Consider the following 20,387-nt stretch of genomic DNA (forward strand, 5'->3'; position numbering starts at 1 on the left):
CGTTTCCTTTCCCGCAGTCGGTCCTACTCTGCCTCTTCTTGTGTCCTCTTGATCCTCTCTTCTCTTCTTCCTCCTTCTTCTCGTCCACGTACTCATCAAGCCCTCAAACTACATTTGAGGTTCCCCTATGCAGCCATGACGGATGACGGTGGCACTGCTGCAACAACGTAACCATCGAATTCGTCAATGACAAAACTTTGACAGGTTTTTAAGAGATTTACAAATTTTTTATCTACAAACGTATTTCATTAAGTAATCCACGCTCTAAGAATTTGCATTTAATCAAACGACTTCCCGATAAAATCACAGGGTGGAGGATTAACATTTCCTCCACGTCTATAGATTTATCCATGTTTTTATGTATTTATGGATATATTTCATACCAACTGATTCTGACATAACCACATAACAAAACGAATAAATTAATAAATTTTGCAAACTATGGAGATTATCCATGCACAATATATTTACTACGACATACGCTATTTAAAGAAACTCGCAGATCCGTGATAACGATATGATTTTTTGTATGATTTATAAGACTTCACCTGACTGGCTTGAGCCCTGCGATTCAATCTCACATTACACAATGCAAAATGCTTCCGATTGCACCATTTTGGTGTTATTTTTATGAAAGCATTGAAAATGCTTTTGAAACGACGAATTTCGACTGTACCGATCTAATTGGAATTCGTCAATTATTTAAAGCTGCCGATCACTTGTCACTGGATCACGCAAAAATATCGAGATCTCAATTATTTTTTTATTAATGCCTCTCATCTAACGCGGATCCTATGTGACTTGGTATATGCCCAAGGATTAAATCGGATCTGCGACGAAAGCTCGATGAAAGCAAAAAATGTGTGACGTTTGATATCCGAAGTGAAAGATGCTTTTCGTCGATTTACCATAGTTTACTCAAATCTTTATACGGAAATTACATTTAACATGTGAACATTGCTGCCAAATTTCACATAACTCTAGTGTCTAGTGAGGATGATCTAGGAGAATCCTGGATTTGCAAGAGTTAATATATAACTACAATATTAGCCAAAGACGGCATAGATATCGTTTCTCATCATGTGATCCGTTTTAGTTCAAATCAGAGATATAATTCGTAATTTGATAATCCTATTAAAGAACATAGTTCATACTATCTATCGAAACGTGAAATTTGCGCAAAAATACCTGACCAGATCGAATTATCGTTATATTGTAGTTTACCTTGCAATTGTTATTGCCACAACGCTCTACGTGGCATCTCTGTGTCTCGATAGATGCTAAGAGTATTTCGACGGGATTCGCAGATATTCGCAGTATTCGCACGACTCGGTAACTCGCATTGGATATAACTGCGGCTGACATTATCGTATAGCACAATCGTTTTGCATAATCCCGTTATCATTAACGATATACGTATAGCAATGGGTTCAATCAGCATATGGGAAATTGAGAGGTACAGGCGACAGCTGCGACAGTCATGGTGGAGGAGGCCTAGAGCAGCAGGAGCAGCCGAGAAAATGGGAGCGCCGATAGCGCGCGCACGCGATAAGATAGCAAAAGGCTATAACGAGCTCGTCCGATCGTGGATATGTCCCGAAATTCATTTCTTTCTCTCTATTCCTTTCTATTATGTCACAGCAGCAGCAGATCTCTTTACCCACAAGACATTTCTATCCCGCGTATCGAGGTCGCAACATCTACGTGGGCCTGTCATTTCAGGATATTAATGTTCCGGTTGATCGTAGACTATTTTTAACTGTTAATCATAACCGCGGGGGGGGGGGGGGGAGGACGGTCCCAGGCAAGCTTTTCAAATTAACTAAAATTACAATACAAAATATCGCTTGCCCACTGAAAATAACGATCGCTCGACGCTATATAGAAGCTCGAAGGCCGGAGCAGTTAAAAGATATCACGCTCATGTAGCAGCGACTCAATGAACTTGGTTACTCAATGCTGAATTAGGACAATACATTACATGGTGCGCTGAGAGAGTGCTCGACTATAAACCTTCGATTAGGTTATTCTCGGATGATGAGGAGACGAAGCAGGTTCCAGCCGTGAGACGGAAATTAAAGGAGAGACCAATCGCGAGTGTTATGGCAACGTGCGACTGAGCGCATCGCTTCGCGAACCGATACTGCAGTAGTCTGCTTTTCAAATTGACGGTCAGCAACATCTTGCTGGTTATCGCGCGCCTGCGATACGGACGCGCAATCCCCCCTAATTCGAGGGACGAGCTCCTTTACACCAGCAACGCCCTCCTCCCTCCTCCCTCTTCACCACCCATACCACTTATTCATTCAAGCCCCCACGCCCCCCTGTCCCGCCCATCCTTCCACTCCTCCTTTCTCACCTTCCTCATCTATGTTCCTTCTCTACCTTTACAGTGAACTTCTTATCACCTGGGTGCGATAAACCGCGATAGATAAGAATTAATTGTAAATCACGATTTTTGCTGGCACAGTTTAACCTACACTGTAGGACACTTTATCGCGTCGTGTGAAAAAACGTTTTTTGCAACAAATTCATCTGCTACGTCTCTGTGGATTTTGTGCAGTTTTCAGTCCTCCAGATATCTTCAGAATAATTTTCGACTGTTTCCTGAATATCGGTGATTTGTAACATTCACTCGATTACTTGTAAATCGTCAAAAAAACAAAAAAAAACTGCTTGTACTAAAATTGCGCGAGGTTGGATCGTTCGTTCACTGCACCTTTGCATCTATCCATTAGCTGTCGAAGGCCTACGAGATGGTTTCCCATTTCTTTTTTTCTGACCATTCCGGTCACCAGCAACCGGAGAAACATATCAACTTGTTAATTGTGTGAAGAGTAAAATTTAGTCTCGTATGCCACCGAAGTACTTGTCGTGATACGCTGAAAAATAAATTACTATGGCCCCCCATGGTATGTGTATGTATAATTCTTTGAGGAGCTTATATCGCGACCTACAAGATCTTCCTTCAGAAAATCCTTTAGTCCTCGACAATTGATGATAGATCTGCTTTTGCGGACGGTCCAAATCTCTTCCTACGAAGTTCCTTTCATCTCTCACATCACAAGGGGCTTGAGTTGTGAGTGTTATGAGTCTTATGACTTATGGCGAACGACAGCGAATGGAAACGTCGGAGGAGCATTACGGCGTTGCGTTGTGCTCGCGAGAATAGACAATAATATGATCGAGGTTCTCATACGGTTGTAATGATCTACGCGTGTGAGATAAGCAGTAGTCTTTAGTTTGAAAGATTAAAAACCAAGCATAACCGCGGCCCTCTCGAACAAATGCAATATCTGTCGTATCGATCGAACGCGCAGCCATAACCTGTCGGCGTATAAGCCTTTTCAAGACCCCGTATAGTAATAGTCCGAAAACGCCCTATGTTGTTAATCCCTATGTCGTCCGATTGTGAGATCTATGCATTCACGTAACTTTCGAGTCCGCGGCGACTCAGTCCTCAGCTGCTTGTCTGAAATATATGACTTATTAGTTGTTACCACTATACTTCCAACTTCGGGCTCATTGTCAGCTGGATGATTGTCCGTAGGTTATCTTGTAGGCATAGACGGCTAGTGCAGGCTACGACGAACACTGTTATTTGCGTTATTTCCACGTCCCTCCAGCATCGCCCGACTACAATCCGACGAGTCTGCTCGATGCTGGTCATTGGTGCTGATTACACATCGTTATTCTGGTTAACCCGCCGGAAATGACAAAGTGGAAATGCTGCCCGATTACGATAGGACCAGGATTAGCTTAAGACTTCTAACCACTCGCTCTATCTCTTTCTACCACATTTCTGGCATGTTTTACTAAAAAAGAAAAACCATTTTCTCCAGTAAAATTCAAAGAATCGATGACGTGGTATTTTTCATATCGAAAAATAACTAATGTTACATTGTTATGTTTATTTTGTATTACTATGTTACATTTATTTTTGTTTAATCCGGATAGCAAGATTTTTAGCCTCGCCGCACCTTAAATAAATAACAAAATATCTTAGAACAATCGCACGGTAAGCGAGGCCACACACGTTATTTATTTCATTAAGGGGAATTAGTCGCGTTCTGATCGTTAAATCGCTATTCCAAATATATTCGTTAAATGGTGCCAGACGGAGTTAACTTTATACTCAAATAACACGATAGATCGATTGTCTGTCCCGATCAACAGCGCTTGACAAAGAAAAATGACCAAATCATCTTAGATTCTCTCTCTATTATTCGCATCAGGGGGAGGTTTTTCTTTTATTTCGGAGTAACCAAACAGTCCCCTTTTATTGAAATTTTCCTTTTCCTTCTTTGCAAAGACCGATTGATAATTTTATTCTTTGAAATTCGCCAATTGCAGTCGGTCTACATTGGAGCTTGTTTCCGTTTCCATTTCAAATTTTTTTCATTAACATCATAACGTTACAAAGTAGTGAAGGCTTCTGCGAAAAGAGCATAGAGTACAGTGTGTGAAAGAGAGAGAAGGAGAGAGAGAGAGGGGGGGGGGGAGAACAAACATGTGGAACGAGAGAGGCTGAGGTTGAATGAAGTGGAATGGAGGCGATGCAAGACGAATTAAGTCTTCAGCAACTGGATTCAAAGATCACTTCCTGCCAGATGATCTCACCGCCTGGACTCTCGACATTGATTGGACAGAGAGAGAGCGAGAGAGAGAGAGAGAGAGAGAAAGAGAGAGAGAGAGAGAGGGAGGGAGGGAAGGAAATAGAGATACAGGTCTCATCTCAAAACCACTCACGAAGGCATAATAACGCGTTGTTGTCAAAAGAGAGAGAGAGAGAGAAGATCACTTCCTGCCAGATGATCTCACCGCCTGGACTCTCGACATTGATTGGACAGAGAGAGAGCGAGAGAGAGAGAGAGAGAGAGAAAGAGAGAGAGAGAGAGAGGGAGGGAGGGAAGGAAATAGAGATACAGGTCTCATCTCAAAACCACTCACGAAGGCATAATAACGCGTTGTTGTCAAACTTATTTTTATTATTGGTCATTTATAGTGGGAGTGGGATAGGGGACAACGCAACACTTCCATTTATCTCATCGGAAATAAATGACTGCCAAATCGAAGCGCAGCTCAGCAATACCGGATTAAATTACGTAATGTACGCCACAGGAATAATAAATTTTTAACATTTAAACACGTGATGTACCTCGATACTGCACGTTATGCGCTAGTGGCGCATTGCAGCAGCAGCGGCGATTCGCGGATTAAGAGTTCTGACATTGAGGCCGCCAGACTCTGACCCCGCATTATTGATGGCGAGAGGAGCTTATGTAACTAGGCATAAATGTACATTTTCATGTTTCCGAGCATCGGACGAAGATAAATCATAAATTCATAATATGACATTAACGATAAATATAGAATATAGCATTGATTTGTTAAAGCGGCCAAACCGGAACCCGCATGTGTTCCAAGAGACCCTCAAATGTTTTCAAGTTCCGTTCACACGAGGCTCCCCGTCGTTCTGGTGCATCTAGGCACGTGGGAAGTTTCCCTCGGTAGTAATGGAAGCACACGTGTCCTTCCCGTAGGAGCGCAACTAATTCTCGTTATGAAGCATTGGAAAATGGACTAATTCCAGGAGACATCAATCCTTACGGCCAAGAATGATACATACATATATGTATAACATCTAGTAATGTACAATGAACGAGCTGCTCTTAAATTCATTGAGGGCGTAGCAGAGTGTGGCGCCAACTGCGCAGGCGCAGCATCCGAGATCCGACATGATCATCTGGATAACCCCATAATTGGGGAGGCTTCGGGAAACCGAGGATTGTACATAGATGAGGTTACGAATTTCGTGAATTCTTTGAATCCGAAAAGTCTGTAGGGAAAGCTGTGAAAGTAGACTTTGCATAAGATGCAAGGATTGTTATTGTACGATGTGCTTGTTTCGTGCATTTCCTTTCGATTCGAGAAAAGAAACCCTTTTGCCTCGCAAGATCGCAGGACGATGAGAAAGTGATAATGCGTGAGTCCTTGCGCGAGTCGGACTGGACAAAATGTAGACCATGTGGATTGGTACACCTGGATGTGTGAATCGTAACGGCGAGTATGTGGCGCGAGTCTCTAAAGCGTTCGTCCACGCTATAAATATCCTGAGGTATATTTAACTTTCAATGGAGAGACGACCGACGCGTACGACGTCTCGGCTCGGTCACCGCTGTCGCCAGCGTCCCAACCAGATACGCTGTCTGCGCCTGCAATGTTTCCTGGCATTCTGCAGCGCAGACATTGTGTATCGCATTCTGATTAACTTCAGTGCTAGATAATAAATGGAAGAGATGAGAGGAGAGAACGCAAAGCGAGAGAACGGTCGAATCATGTGATCGGCTGGCTTATCGGATACCGGCAGAAATTTCAACTTACACAGATCCTAATCGTAAGAGGAGGGGAGGGGAGGGGGGGAGTTGTCTCGAAAATTTGGCAAGCTGCGAGGACTTTCTGATTCCGTTCGCTGATCCGGTAGCAGCATCTTGTTACGAAAGGATACGCCTCGCACATCTTGCTTCCTGAGATTCCTTTACTCGTATTCGTAAATGCAAGCGGTCCTGTGGAAGACTTAAGTCGATGAGTGATGAAAAAGTGAGAAGTAGAGTAAGGAAAAACAAGAGAAAAACAGCCCTCGGGAGCTCGAGCTCTTGACCGTCGACTGCTGATCGTGGCGACATCCTGTATCTCGGTGCTCGTGTATTTTTCTTGGCGTTCGTAGAGCTTCCACTGCCATAGTAGCTGGCATACGCGAATTTCAGGCTGCGCGCTCGAAAGTACATGACTCGCAAATGTACGTTTCATAGTTACATGGTCGAAACCTACTGCAAAAAGAAGAGTTTGTCTACTCCCTTCCTTGCTCTTCTTCTTCTTTCTTTCCCTTCCCTTCCAGAAATTAGGCTCCAGTTAGGGGTCTACTAGTCAAGTCTAGTGTGAACCGTGTACAATCTCGCTTTAGAGGCCAATAGGCCTGCGCCGCCTCCTTCATCTCATAGGAGATCTCCGACACTCGTTCTCCGATCCTTGTCCTTGTCCCTTCGATTCGCTCACTCGCGCATTCTCCTGCTCATGCCTTATTTAGTAACAACTGACTCTGTCCCTGCACCCGTGGCTGGATATTTTTCAACCTATACCTTTTGCGATACTCTCGTTTTGCTACTCCCCAAACACATTCCCCCGTTTAGGCGCCTCTTGAGTTTCATCGCGATTCAATGACGCACATCAGGATGCTCTATATTTTTTATCAAGCACGAGGACAACGATTGCAATAGGTCGTTCAAAGGAATAAGTCAGGAGTTGAATACGCAATGGATTAACGCAGGCTAGCAAGATACAAAGTTAACGCTGCATACTTACTTCCAGCCAAGTGATGAGATGATTGGTTAGCTGATAAAACATGATAGCCCCAGCCTATAGAGACTTGTCGGGCGATCGCACGTGAGAGCATACCATGTGCGTGATGTCATTGACTTCCGGTATGCTAGCTATCAGAAACTTGCGAGTCGCTCGCTTATCTTATCACGTCTTGCACATAATTCCCCGTCCTCGAATTTCTGCGATCGGCTTCTCGCTTCGCACCAAGTCGATATCGATCTGTACGTTTACATGTCACATAGTTTTAGCTTACTTATAATTCGCGAAGTTAAATATTCATGTTTATACAATAGTATGTAGATCCACTGATTTTGTCAATCTTCTAGGAACGATTGACCCGGATATACATACTTATATGTATATGTATATACGTATATACGGGCTCAATTTATACGTTGCACGCTTACTACGACCAAGTAATTGTGAGTTCGTCTCTTTCCCTGGCCCTTGCTACACGGCAAGCATACAAAGGCTCTCGCGGGACACGTAGCTGCACCTTTCGAGTCGCCATATAGCGTATTATGAACGTTAGGAACGTTTCGAAATGTAAGATGTATGTATGTAGATATTGGCTCGACTGGGCATCAAGTCGATCGCGACGCGGAGATGGTGCGACGACTTCCGTCTCCCTCATCTGCACTCCTCTGCTCTGTACTCTTCTAGCCTAACTTGAACAGCTGCAAAGCAGACCGCCATCGCACTGCTGCTTTCCTTTATTTGCTCTTCACGCATTCTTCACGGAATAGCTTGGTTCCGCTGGCGTTGCCAATGCTGCCTCTCCCCCGACTGTGGCCAGAGTTCAGGAATACACCTCCTGGGTGCCCGGTATCCTGTTGCCGTCCTGATCCCAGTCCGCCTGCACTGTTGCCCCCCAAGTGCATGGAGGATTTCGTCCTCAGAAAGAATTCTCTCTCAAAAACAACAACAAAGAAAGTAATAGGAGAAAGTAATAAGTTCTTAGCTAACATTTGAATTTCATGCAGGTTTAAGTGAAAGGAAGGGAAACGAAATGAAAAACGGACTGGAGGAGCAGACTAGTAGTGTCTATTAAATTGAGATTTCTCATCTTTAATACTTGACGTAACAGAAATATGCGCACTGCTGTGTGTGCGTACTGCGCATGCGTGCGCGCGTGTATAAAGTTATATTACATTGGTAAAGCTCCTGTTCATTGTATAAAGAATATTTGGGCCGATGATCGTGTCTCGTCGGCCGTAGTGACAACCGGAGGCGATCGAATAGTCTATGAAAATAAAGAGAAGAGAGCCCAGTCCAGTCGTATGTACACATTTACTTAGAATTAGGTAGAAACGCGAGAGCTGCTGGACGAAATGACACGGAAACTACACAAACGAGTTAGTCGATCGTCAATCAGTTTGCTTGCTCGTCTCATACGTCTCTTGCTCTTCTGCGGTGGAAGACAATTATTCGACGAGATACTTGATACTCAGTGTTTCAATAAACTTTGGCAAACGAGCGTCTTCTCCTCCGTTTCCTTCGTAGCGAGAGCTCTTGCGCATTCAACGGTCCAAAGTCCCATGGGACTGTTGCGTCGAGTCACTCGCCAAGATTTAAGGCACGTGCAGCAAGATCGGAATATCGCGGGACACTACCTCGCTATAAGTTTTCTTTAAGGGATAGTCTTTTTCGAGAAACTCGATATTTATATCACAGTCAAGCAGTGTCGGACGTCGACCGTCACTACGCCTTTGCCATCGCGGCCACCGTTGCTGCTGCTGACTCCTGGTCAGGTTTCGTTGGAAGCGGTCGATTGGCCATTTTACTGGCGGAAGTGGAGCTCCGGGGTTCAGGGAGTTCCGAGTAAAGATGGGCCGTGGCATCCGAAGGGTCGGCGTACTCGCAGAGCAGAGAATTCGGCCTCCTGGCGCTTTGTGTTTTCCCATTCCCGAGGATACTCTCGCCGAGAGCCTTGAGGAAGCTGAGGGGTCTCGCCTGGACCCTCGAGGGCGCCTCCGATTTCTGATTGCAGGTATTGTCGTTGATATTATTGAGGACGTCCGGCGGCAGGGGCTGAGGCGCGCGAGTCGCGAGGGCAGGTTGCGACGAGAGTCTACTGGTGCTCGGGACCGTCTCGTCCCCCGGAAGCTCCGCATAGAGATGATTGTTCTGATCGGTGAGACGATTGTCACGAGGCTCGGTGTACTCGGCGATGGGGGGCCTCTGTGCCGCTGCGCTCGGCAGGAGCTTCTCCAGGGAGGGCACCCTCGTGCCGACGCTGGTCGAGGGCCTCGCCGGTCCGCGGACTCTCGCGCGTGGCCTTATCACGTCGTAGGCGTTCTCCTCCTCAACGTTGCACACCCGCTCATCCTCGTTGTTGTTGTTGTTGTTGCAGCTCTCTTCGACTTTAATCAGATCGTAGAGATGCTCGATCATGTCGCGCGCCTGACTGTAATTCTCCGGATCGTTCAGCCGCTCCCGTAGCTCCCTGAGGTACTCTTCGGTGAGCTCCTCGGGCAGAGTCTGCGTCGCCTTATTCTCCGTGTACGCGTATCCCTCCTCGGCACTGAACCCCCTGTGCGTTCCTACCTCAAGAATCCTCGTTTCCGGCTGTAAACCGGCGTACTCGTGGACGCTCAAACGAGATATCGAGCGCGCAGACGTTGCCGCAGTTACTCCCGTGCTTGGCGAGAACCAGGATTCCCATGTCCTGCCGATCAGGACAGGTCGCGAGCTCAGCTTCGGGCAGACCCCTTGTCTTCTCATGTAGAGGATCCCTGATAAGAGGATAACCAGAACCACGAAAAATACCGCAAGCACGCATATTATCATAATAATCCTCTTCTCGCGTTCCAGCTGTTCAGGATCGCTCATCTCGACATCGAAGTAGCCCTTGGGCCTCGGATAGACGTGGGGCCCGACGCTTGGTGGACTGACGCTAGGTCCCGGGTTCGCCGAAGGCACTTTGCACTCTATATGATGTCCCTCGTTGCATATTAATCTCGTGTAATTGCGCATCGTAAGTTTGCCTTCGGGCACGTTGTGGCATCTCCCGAGAAAGCTATCTACGATGCAGAAACTCGAATCCATCATCCAGGAAGTCGAGGAGGCGTTTGTCCCGACAATCGTGCGCGTCCAAGTCTCTAGATTGCAGCTGCACATCTCGTTGAAGACATTATTGCCGATCCGAGCGGAGTTGACCTTTAGCGAGATCGCCGCAAACTTTAGTGACCCCGGCATGGCCTTGTTGATGCGATTTCCCGTAAAAGAAAATTCGAAATTTGGCGCAACCGTCGCGTTCTCATCAACGGTAATGGCATCCCCCTCTATATTCTCAAAGAGGTTGTAATCTATGGCAAGGTGATTCCATTGGTGAAGAACAATTGAATTCGTACGTAGCTTTTGAAACTCGTTGTTATTGAAGGTCACGCTCGCTGCTGCAATGTCAATGGCCCCCGACTCTACTTCTGTCAATCTGAAAGAATCACCCAACATAATGATAGTTATAATGATAATCATGATCGCGTAGCGCCTATACACCCGTCGTCTATACACGCGCATTATACGTATTATACGTGTACATATAGTATAAGTACTACGTACGTATGAAAGAAATATGAGAATTGGTAAGAACGTAAAGGCGTGTCTACATCTAGCGATCGTTTCTTCGTAAGATACACCAACCTGGAGTATTGGATAGTCAGATTGTTGACCGCAGCTCTAAGCGCCCCGCCGCCAACCCTCTTCAGACTGACGTCAACAAACTCGAGACTGTGAATGAGGGTCCGATCACTGAAAGCACCGGCCTCCACTTCGTAAATCGTCGCGTTGCTAATGGCTACGCTGAGGATGATTATCGCGCAAAATGCTTCCTTGCGGATGACCTTCGTTGAGAAGTCATCCATCCGCACTTCCGCCGCCATTGACGGAAAGACCGCTGTCGGCAACTCCGGAATCATAACGGATTGGAACAATATCTGAAAATCGGAAGGAATAAAAGAATTTCTCGATAGGCTGCGGCTAAGTCACAATCAGCGTGCGCGCTCAGCAGAGTGTGCTGCAACAATAATATCATCACGCTAACGCAACGATACACGTATCTGGAAGGTTCTATTAGAGTATGCGGATGCAGTGCGATGCAGCCGACCATAAATGGGCAACCCGAATGGTAGTCAGACACACGTCAATTTATTCATCGTTAGGCTTGCAAATGCGCCGCAGCGCACCGCACCCCCACCACCCCCACCACCCCCACCACCACAACTCTTCTGCGCGATTCCACAACTTACGTACAATTCTGTGGCATCGAAATTCATGTGGAATGCGCAAAGTAGGAAATAAATAGAAATTAGGCAGCAGGTTAAACGGTAGGTTGAAATCAAGAGATATAGGGAGTTACCTTGGTCGCTGGTCCATGACGTCCGTGTGGCGGAGCCTCGAACTTGAAGGCGTTGCTCGAGAGCTGAAGATTCTCAATTTCCTTTAGGGATATCCGGAGTAGCCAGGAAAATGCATTCGGCTTTATGGCGACGTGAACGCATCGCGCTATCGATACGCTCAGTGGTCCACGTGCATTCTTGTAAGCGTGACTCTCGATGATGACCGATTTGCACTCGGAGACCTCGAGGAGTGGATTCGGCGCAGTGAGATTCTGGAAGGCCTGCTTCTTCGCCACCAGACTCTGAATTCCCGAGACGCGAACCCTCTTGAGCTGCGCCCCCCCTGTAAATGCGCCCGACTGGATCTTCAATTCTCTGCATCGAGAGACCTCGACCTCCATCGCGTCCGACGGCACCGTGCCTTCCTGCAGCTCCACGTCCTGTAATCATCAACGACTTCGTTTATTGCTTTCGTTTATTACGTATAAGCAACTTTCAATAGGATCGCGCCAGCTGCAGTCAGTCTGTCCATTTATTTCATAGTATATAGAAATATGTATGCGGGAACCACCTTCAGATGGTGCAATACGTGGAGCTCTGAATGATCATCCTCCATATCAGGAATGCCAGTCTCAAGGACCTGCACACCTTTAATTACCAACTACATAACCACATTCCGCTGTAACGTGGATCAAAGACTTGCCACTGCTTATTTATACTAGAAATTGTTGGAAATACAAAATTTCCTCTCCCTATCTGGCCCGCAGATGTCTGTTCAGGTTCTTCGTGGGCCGGCGATTTCAACATAAAATTTTCCTACTAGAAATTTAGCAATCTCTCGTCCCCCAACAGATATCCAAAGCTATTCTTCTACTTCTTGATCCACGAACCCCACAAGAAATGTTTTCCTTTCAAATAAACAAAAAAATGTCTTACAACTAGCGACGCGCTTTCGTACACCCTCCAAAGATCCTTTCTCCGTATGGTAAACACGTCATAACACAAATGCGAGAGATCCTTCGCATCCGAAAGTTTCAATGCAAACTGGAGTGCCCTATTTTTACATGAAAAACATGTCCCGATGATTCCCCTTAGAATCCAATAGGACAGTGTCCCATGGTGAGACGCACCATTCCGCGATTTGAAGCTAGAACTTGTAGTGTGAAGTCTTGGAATCAGCAGGTTCCCCTTGAATCCAATAAAAATGCACTTGAGCTTCAGTAAAGTTTATTCTATTCCTTTCTCTTGGTTATTTGCGAGGAGCACGCAAGCGGCAGTGGCCACGAGTTTTTGGCGTACTTGACATATTGCCTCTTCTTTGCGAGATCAGGGGAAAAGCCGAGCAAGCACAGCAAGGACAGCAAAGAGGAGAATACACAAAACTATGTCGATTCTCTCTGTCTCTCTCTCTCTCTCTCTCTCTCTCTCTCTCTCTCTCTCCTCTCCTCTCCTCTCCTCTCCTCTCACGGTTCACACTGCAACGTTCATTCTTGGAATCCGAAAGGATTTTGATTCCTCCCATTCTCTTTAACTACAAATACGGCATCTTCCTATTTTTATCTCCGATAACATAACATAACATGCGTCCTCGTGACTCATGTGAACCGTCGTTCATGAGAAACCGCCGAGAGACCGCTTCGCCGCTCGTTGAATAATTATATTTTCGGAAGCCTTCGTAAGCCAATTTCCGAAAAATCTTAATAACTTTTCATAAAAATCAAATCATAATTCACACGCATCATTTCATATGATATGTATACCGACAGCAGCATACACGAGTCAGTCACATGCATGCGGTTAGCTATCGGCTCTGCCAGTAGATTTTGCGGTATTTTCGCCTTCGTACTGCGCTGACGTTCTGAATAGAATTCGATCTCACCGTGACATACTCCTCTCACTCGCAACTTTTGAAGCACGTGCTGCGACACGGTTTGTGAATCGATTTCAATCAACGTATTTACCTTGAAAACATTCTCACACTCGAGCGATCCGACATATCCTTTATCGCAGTAGGCAATACGCAATACGCACGACGCAGCATGCAACGAGTATTGCAGTTATAACGATCGATTCTCCTCGTATGAATTTTAAAATTGGCTACGAAATCCTCTTACTCGTCGCAATCGATTATTCTACGTGAATGGAGACGAACCATCGCGAAACACAGAGCAATAAAGCATTGTGCCCCGAAGATCGCGATTCGCAATCCGTTGTGCTTGTCACATTTGTATTCGGCTAACTTCACTCCCACAGTGGCTGATTTTACTAGGCCCTACTGTGATGTACCGTCATCTACCGTCATCTATCGTCATCTACCGTCATCTACCGTTAGCTACTGTACTAGTCCACCATGCTATAGTTTTCCAGGTTCGCATAGCACTACGGTATAGCAATAGTCCAGTACGCGTCGCAGTACACACGGCATAGTATACGTAAGGGAGGGTGAAGCAGTGAGTCAGGCGATGGTATGTCGGAGGATGGCGCTGGAATAACATGCCTGTTGCTATTTCTGTGTCAACACAAAGAGGATCCCAAGTTATGAACACCGAATGGCATCGGATGCACTCCAACGTTGCAGCTGCACTCGAGGATTAATTCTGTAGTACGAGAAAGATGGTGGTTTGGCCTGGAGCCATCCGGATAGTAACTGCGGTGGAAGTTTATGCTCTAGTGGCAAATTATTGCGAGGCGTCCCATCGTCAAAGAACGAAACGCGGACGAAGGACGTAGCCTCGTGTCATGAACTTTGTCCCGAGAAATATGAACTATTTTGACGAGTCGTTCGATCGATGCGATTGAACGTGAATTGTAGCTTGGCGAGGTGCACGAGAGAATCGTAAGTCTAACCTCCTGCTTGATCTTCGAGTCTGCCATTCGCTTCGGCACGATCTTTATCATCTTGCACAAACTGTAAAAGCCCTTCGCGAAATGCAGGAACGTCGTTAAAAAAGAATGGAGAGCCAAAATGAAGAAAGCGCTTCCTTCAAGCAGTACATTTTGAACCTCCGGATGAATTCTGATTGAATTTCCGAGCGTAAGTAATGGTTTCTTAATGCGAACCAGTTGCACGTTCAAAGGGAGATTTCAAGTTGAGAACGACAAAGAAGCGAATACGCAAATAATTATAATTATGCAAAGGGAAAGTTCAGCTGGTGAAAGGCAGGCGCTCTAAGGAGGTATTGCGAGGAGGAAATTCATTCATTGTCAATATCGATCCTGGTAATCGCATCGCGTTACGAATATTAAAACAGGTTGCGATAAATTCGGAACGTATCGCAGGATGAGCGATAATCGCTTCGATACAGTTACGTTCGCCATGTCGGACAGCTGCTCGACAGTCGTCGCTCCTGGCGGAGTCAAACTGGGTCACCGTAAGCGGACGCGTTCTCCGCATTCTTCCTGATAAAAATGTCTCTTGGCTATCTAGTCTCTGCTTCATCTGCTCTCTATCTGCTGTCTAGTGTCTACCGGAACTGGCGGCTGCGCTAGGTTGCACTCCCGCACGAGAGCCCTTTTATTAAGGGACACGCTGAGAGAGACTAGAAACGCCGCACAGAGCTAGGACCATACAGAAATAGTTGAACTCGTTCCGCTCGAGTTCCAGTTCTGTCTGTATCGCAAGCGCCGACGTGGCAACGTCGACTTCAATCGGAATGGAGGAAGACGAGACTTTGACGTGACCCACGAAAACGCGGGATTTATTTTAACGAGAACGTCAATACCTCACGTTCTTTCAAGTACTGCCGATTCTTCCTTCCTTACGTCTTCTATTCTTCCCCTTCGACTCGGTCGCTTTTACTATTTTTCCTTTTTTTTCTCCCGAGAAAGTCCTCGATGCCAATGCGACCATCGACCTTCACTTTATCCTATAAATTTCCTGGCAAGACGCAAAGCGATGTCACAGGTCGTCCAAGCGTCCGATGATATTTCGTTCTCGCGATGATTCAGTCTCTCGAGGAAACGGCGATATTTCGAATGGGAATGATATTTCGTGAGGGAAGCGTGACGGAAGCGCAAGACGAAACGATTCTGTGCGCAAGTACGGTGTAACGTTCGCCTTCGGAAGTAACAGTTGAACTGCGAGTCTCGAGGGCCTCAACGCACCAATGTGAGCAAATAATTATCTCTTGTGGAAACGCATCGAAAAAGAGTCGCAAACGGAAGGCAATTGGAAGCACGAGGAATCGAGCAGAGCGACCGAGGAAAGAAAGCTGATAGAGGCGCGGTGCCGTTACGGGGCGCGACCTACTGCACAAAAAAGTCAAGGCTTCGCTCCACTCCAGCTCCTCTGCTCAAAGCTGCCGCTTTCTCGTAATTCTATGCAACGTCATTTCGATGCGCCACTTTCGCCGCAACAGCCGAAACGCCTGAAACGGCAGTGGCCAAACTCTGTTTCGGGATCGAAGTTCAATGTCCGTTGACTCGATCCTCGCGACGTCTCCGCGTCTTGCCGCTACGGGAAATGCCTAACGAGAAAAAAGGGAGACGCATCACTCTTCTCATTCTTCATAGGCAGCGTACTGCGCGTTGTAACGTTATTGTGGCCATTCACCAAATCGAATGAATCCGTGGCAATGTCTGCGTAATGGCCTTGCTCGTACCCCCCCCACGGGTCAAACCTAAGTCACGTCTTGTTAATTCATTTAATTAGAGTAGCTCGTTGAGACGGCGCGCAATTTGTTAATTTCATCGCACGAGCTAACGTCTAACGTCTAACGTATGGTACCACCCGCCTGACCCGCGGCTGTCACTTCGGAACGTCTTGACGAAGCGCGACTAATACAGGTACACAGGTACTTATATTTCACTCTTATACTACGTATCTATAAACTTTCGACTCCGTTGTGCAATTATGATCGTTAGAAAAAAATATATAATATATAGTAATTATAATAATATCTTCGTATTTCTTTGTGTTTCCGCTGGGGATTCTCATCCTAGACTGTGCTTGTACAGCCTTCTTATCTGCACCGGAAGTACATAATGTCTCACAAGGAATTTTAATAGGAAGTGCAAGGTCTGGAGATGCGAGCACTAGTGGTTCTCTGGTGAAAAGTCGGGAGCCAAAGTCCCTACAAGTCCCTACAAGCCGCCCCTCTGCCTATAGTATAACCACTTTAGTATAATATCCGACAGCGACAGGAAGCTTTTGTATTTTATTGAAGAAATATTTGAGCGACACTGTGAGAGGCGTGACAGGTAAATGATCAAATAAAATGGACTTTCTTCAAGGCAAACCCGTTCTAAGAGTTGTCAAACTGAGAATATGAATAAGTAAATAATCTTTCGTGAGCTATCGTAACGAGAACCGTCGGCGGGGGGATTCGAGCCGCTAGTGGAAAATTCCATATGCAATCTGAGCGAATGTCAATCTACAACTTGCGGCTCAAGATACATGACGGTCGGAGGACTTACTTGACTGTATACATGTGTATACTCCTATATGTATATCCTAGAGGAGTCTATGAATAAAGAAATGACAGTACTAAATCTGCTGGACGTCGGCTGTTATTAAAAATCAATTGGTGGTAAGCCTGAAAGGGAATGTGAACTTGTGTGCCACTTGAACCCCAGCTGTGTGATGTCGTTCCCGAGCGCCTTTGGCCCGCATGCATATGTATACATGGCATCCTGTGAATAACACCGACAGATTCGTTGAGACGTTCAAGGCTTGTTAAAAGAGTCTATTGTGAAGAAATTGAGCCGCCAGAGTCCGTGCGACGGGGATGCTCAGAATGGGCTCCTGAGATAAACGGATCTACATTTCACGAGGAACGCGAGAGGCCCGGATTTGGCTCGCTAGTTAGTACACCCACCAGTGACGCGTCTTTCTTTCTGACTTTCAATGCATAATAAGCAATAGGGATTGAAGCCGAGTCGGGGTATTCGGCAGAGAAATATCTTTCCGAACCGTAAACATTTGAGAATGATCATATAAAAATGCATATATAACAATGCATCGTCACGCTATGCCTCCCTTCCCAACGAGGCGGATGGGCGCATGACTCTTCTGAACGGAAGTCGCCTGAACCGGAAGCTCTCGAAATTCAGTAAAGTTCATGAATTTCTCGTTCAACTTGAGAAAATTTACTGAAAATTTACTGAAAATTCACTGGTATCCCCTTTTATTCAGATAACGTTCAGCCTGAAAGCGGAGACTTTGCTTCGTCTATTCTTCTGCGAACGGGACAACGATGTCTTAAAAGGAATTTTTTCAAAATTTACAATTTTATCAAAGACGTTTCGATATGTGCAGAAATATACTGTAGTGTCTATAAGTACTATAAGTATATCAAACGTATAAAATCCGAGATCAAAGAATAAACGTTCCCGACGACTCGACGCATATTTACAGAGCCAGCGAGTTGCGCTTTAGCCTTTAAATGGAATTAATGGTAAGGCTGCAATGGTAAGTGACACCGTTGCAGACCCCATCAATCTGATAATCTGATTTGATTGAGAAGTCGCATCTGAGCCTTGAGATGTCGGAGCACAGTGCCAGCTTTAAATAATTAACGAGTCAATCGATCGTCTTTCCGGTCTGTCGCTTGAATATTACGAATTTGACACGACGACCAACATTCTACGAGGATCGAATTCCTACTGCTCGGTCCATGTAGGTTTTTCGACCTTTCAGTCTCTACGTTTATGGAGAACGAGAAAATAAAAATTAATATATTAATAGACGTTTGATTCCTGGTATAGAGTGCACAGAGCCAAATTCTGTTTTGCTTGGATCATGTGGTCGCTTGATTGGTATATTTCTCCTTCGTAACTGTGAAAGATCCCAAGGTTGCTGCACCGTCATTCTTAACTATGTACGCACGCGCAGGGCATACATATATAAGGGAGGGGGTTCTTCTCTGTGCGGCTCGTGTTGTGGCCTGCGTCTTCTGGAAACATTCTATTTAAGTTTTACAAATAAATTTACTATTAGTCCTACCACCTACTTACATAGAGCATTTGTAATATCGCGCGCGACGAGTGTCTTATCACTCGGACTAAATATTGTTCGCACAGAGTGTTAGGTCCTCTTCTACGAAGAACGATGAGATACAGATAAGAAAATTACTGGCTGCCGACGTTGGCGAATGCTCTATTCTTTGTTCTCATAGGCTGCTATTTTTCGACTGTGAACTGTTTTTAGCGCATAGATACGCGTTGGTTATTCTACCTTCGACAATCTCGTGTCTACGCATTATGCGGAGTGGTCGACCAGAAACCCAACACCAAAATGTCTCCCTAGGTAGTGAATGTCCGAAAAAATGTTGAAGACATAATTTCAATAGATATGAAAGCGACGGAACATAGTGGTGGAAAATTTTTTTCTAATACAATTTTTATGGGCATCAATTTCATTTTCGGAAACATAAATTAAAAAAATAGCAATGTGTCGCACCTTCGCAATCAAGAAAGATATTCGGGCAGAACGGATCTGAACTGCTTGGAAGGTGGAAAATATACGACACAGTCCAGTCATTGTTTATAAACTGAGCTTGGCGTCTCCAGCCAAGCGCAGCTGAGAGCAGCAAGTGGAACGTCACGGTACACGGATGTCGCATTCTGCAGAATGAAAAATCTACCTGAACTACCTGATCACTGCGCCCGACTATACTATGTATATATGGTATATCCATATAATTTAGCGTAGCTAAGTCTCATGCATAATACGTGTATTACACTCCTGTGAGGGGCTGTATGTACTCGGCCACCTATGTGTACCGAAAGCATGGCGTGCGAAGGTCCCCTTCGATTGACACTTCGTCTGGACTTTCACTGTTGGTACGCCGTACCGAGCACTCTGTTCAACCGAAGCATCGTTCGGCCGAATCTAACATTTGTTCTTCGAAAGGTGAACGTTTCCTTTGCTACCGGTAAAACCTGTTTGTTCGATTGCACCGATCTCGGTCGAGAGATCCCAGTATGGCCAAAGATTGTGAACACGTTGAAAGATCCCCCAAACATAGATCCTTCGAGAGTATTGTTCAAACGGCTTTCAAGAAGTTAGTCAAACGATATAATACACCGGGTAGATAAAGTTAGAAGCATGAAATCACCTGATTATCGGCAAAAATACATTTGACTATAATCCAATGGTGGGCAGCCACGGTGCAGTTGCAGCCATCCATCGCACAAATGCCGATGCTCGCGGTCCGCGCGAAATTCGGCAAGGTGCAAAGAAGACACATAAACACTAGAAAGCTAAAGATGCGCGATCCCGCGGTATTCACTGCACCCACTCCACCAAAGACACTCAACACCTTTCGTCTGGTGTTCATGTTTCACGACACAAACAATTCACCAGGGCCTTTAGAACGATCGAAGAACCAAGCCGATCTCTCGAGGAGCGAGATGCTGCTCGAGATCATCGAATCTCTAAATCATGCACACTTCATCATCATCCATTCTTACGTCGTTCTCTCCTCGTGCCACATCGATACGTTCAAAAAGTCAAGCTTCACGCGAATACGAAAAATTTCAGTAAAAAGGGAGAGGGGGTCGAAGCCGCTCTACTCGTTCAAGGCATCTTTCCTTGTGCATGAGAAGCGGAATCGCGTGAAGGACATGGCGCACCTACGTCACGTGGACTCCCACGGATGAGAATAGTTAAAATATGTCAATGCTTCAAATCACTGATCAGGGTGACACGCGAAGAGACTTGGGCCGGGG

General features: G+C 45.7%; 2 protein-coding genes across 6 annotated transcripts in view; one reads left to right on the plus strand and one right to left on the minus strand.

The window, feature by feature from the left end:
• Positions 1–20,387, plus strand: part of LOC107274254 (E3 ubiquitin-protein ligase MYCBP2) — a 48,774-nt gene that overhangs the window by 15,926 nt on the left and 12,461 nt on the right. The window lies entirely within an intron of this gene.
• On the minus strand, positions 56–20,381 carry LOC107274256. 2 transcript variants are annotated; one of them, XR_003061755.1, is made up of 5 exons: positions 19,117–19,731; positions 11,738–12,157; positions 11,023–11,315; positions 7,363–10,813; positions 56–157 (listed from the first exon to the last, which is right to left on the minus strand). XR_003061755.1 is itself a non-coding variant. In XM_015753214.1 (4 exons), the coding sequence occupies exons 1-4, from the start codon at positions 19,994–19,996 to the stop codon at positions 9,082–9,084; spliced, it is 2,667 nt and encodes an 888-aa protein (XP_015608700.1). In that variant the 5' UTR covers positions 19,997–20,381; the 3' UTR covers positions 8,403–9,081. The 2 variants fall into 2 exon arrangements, 1 of the variants encoding a protein (XP_015608700.1); XM_015753214.1 differs by lacking the exons at positions 56–157; positions 19,117–19,731 and adding an exon at positions 19,775–20,381 and having other exon boundaries at positions 8,403–10,813.

This window comes from Cephus cinctus, unplaced genomic scaffold, assembly GCF_000341935.2.
Source record: "Cephus cinctus unplaced genomic scaffold, Ccin1 Ccin1_scaffold2579, whole genome shotgun sequence".
Lineage (NCBI taxonomy): Eukaryota > Metazoa > Arthropoda > Insecta > Hymenoptera > Cephidae > Cephus > Cephus cinctus.

Excerpts from the sequence above, each read along its gene's own strand:
- LOC107274256 (XM_015753214.1), bottom strand. The coding sequence starts at position 19,996 with ATGAACACCAGACGAAAGGTGTTGAGTGTCTTTGGTGGAGTGGGTGCA. Across the intron at positions 12,158-19,774 it reads GTATTTTTGCCGATAATCAG|GACGTGGAGCTGCAGGAAGG; the intron begins GTGATTTCATGC and ends TGATGATTACAG. Across the intron at positions 10,814-11,022 it reads CTGACTATCCAATACTCCAG|ATTGACAGAAGTAGAGTCGG; the intron begins GTTGGTGTATCT and ends TGATTCTTTCAG.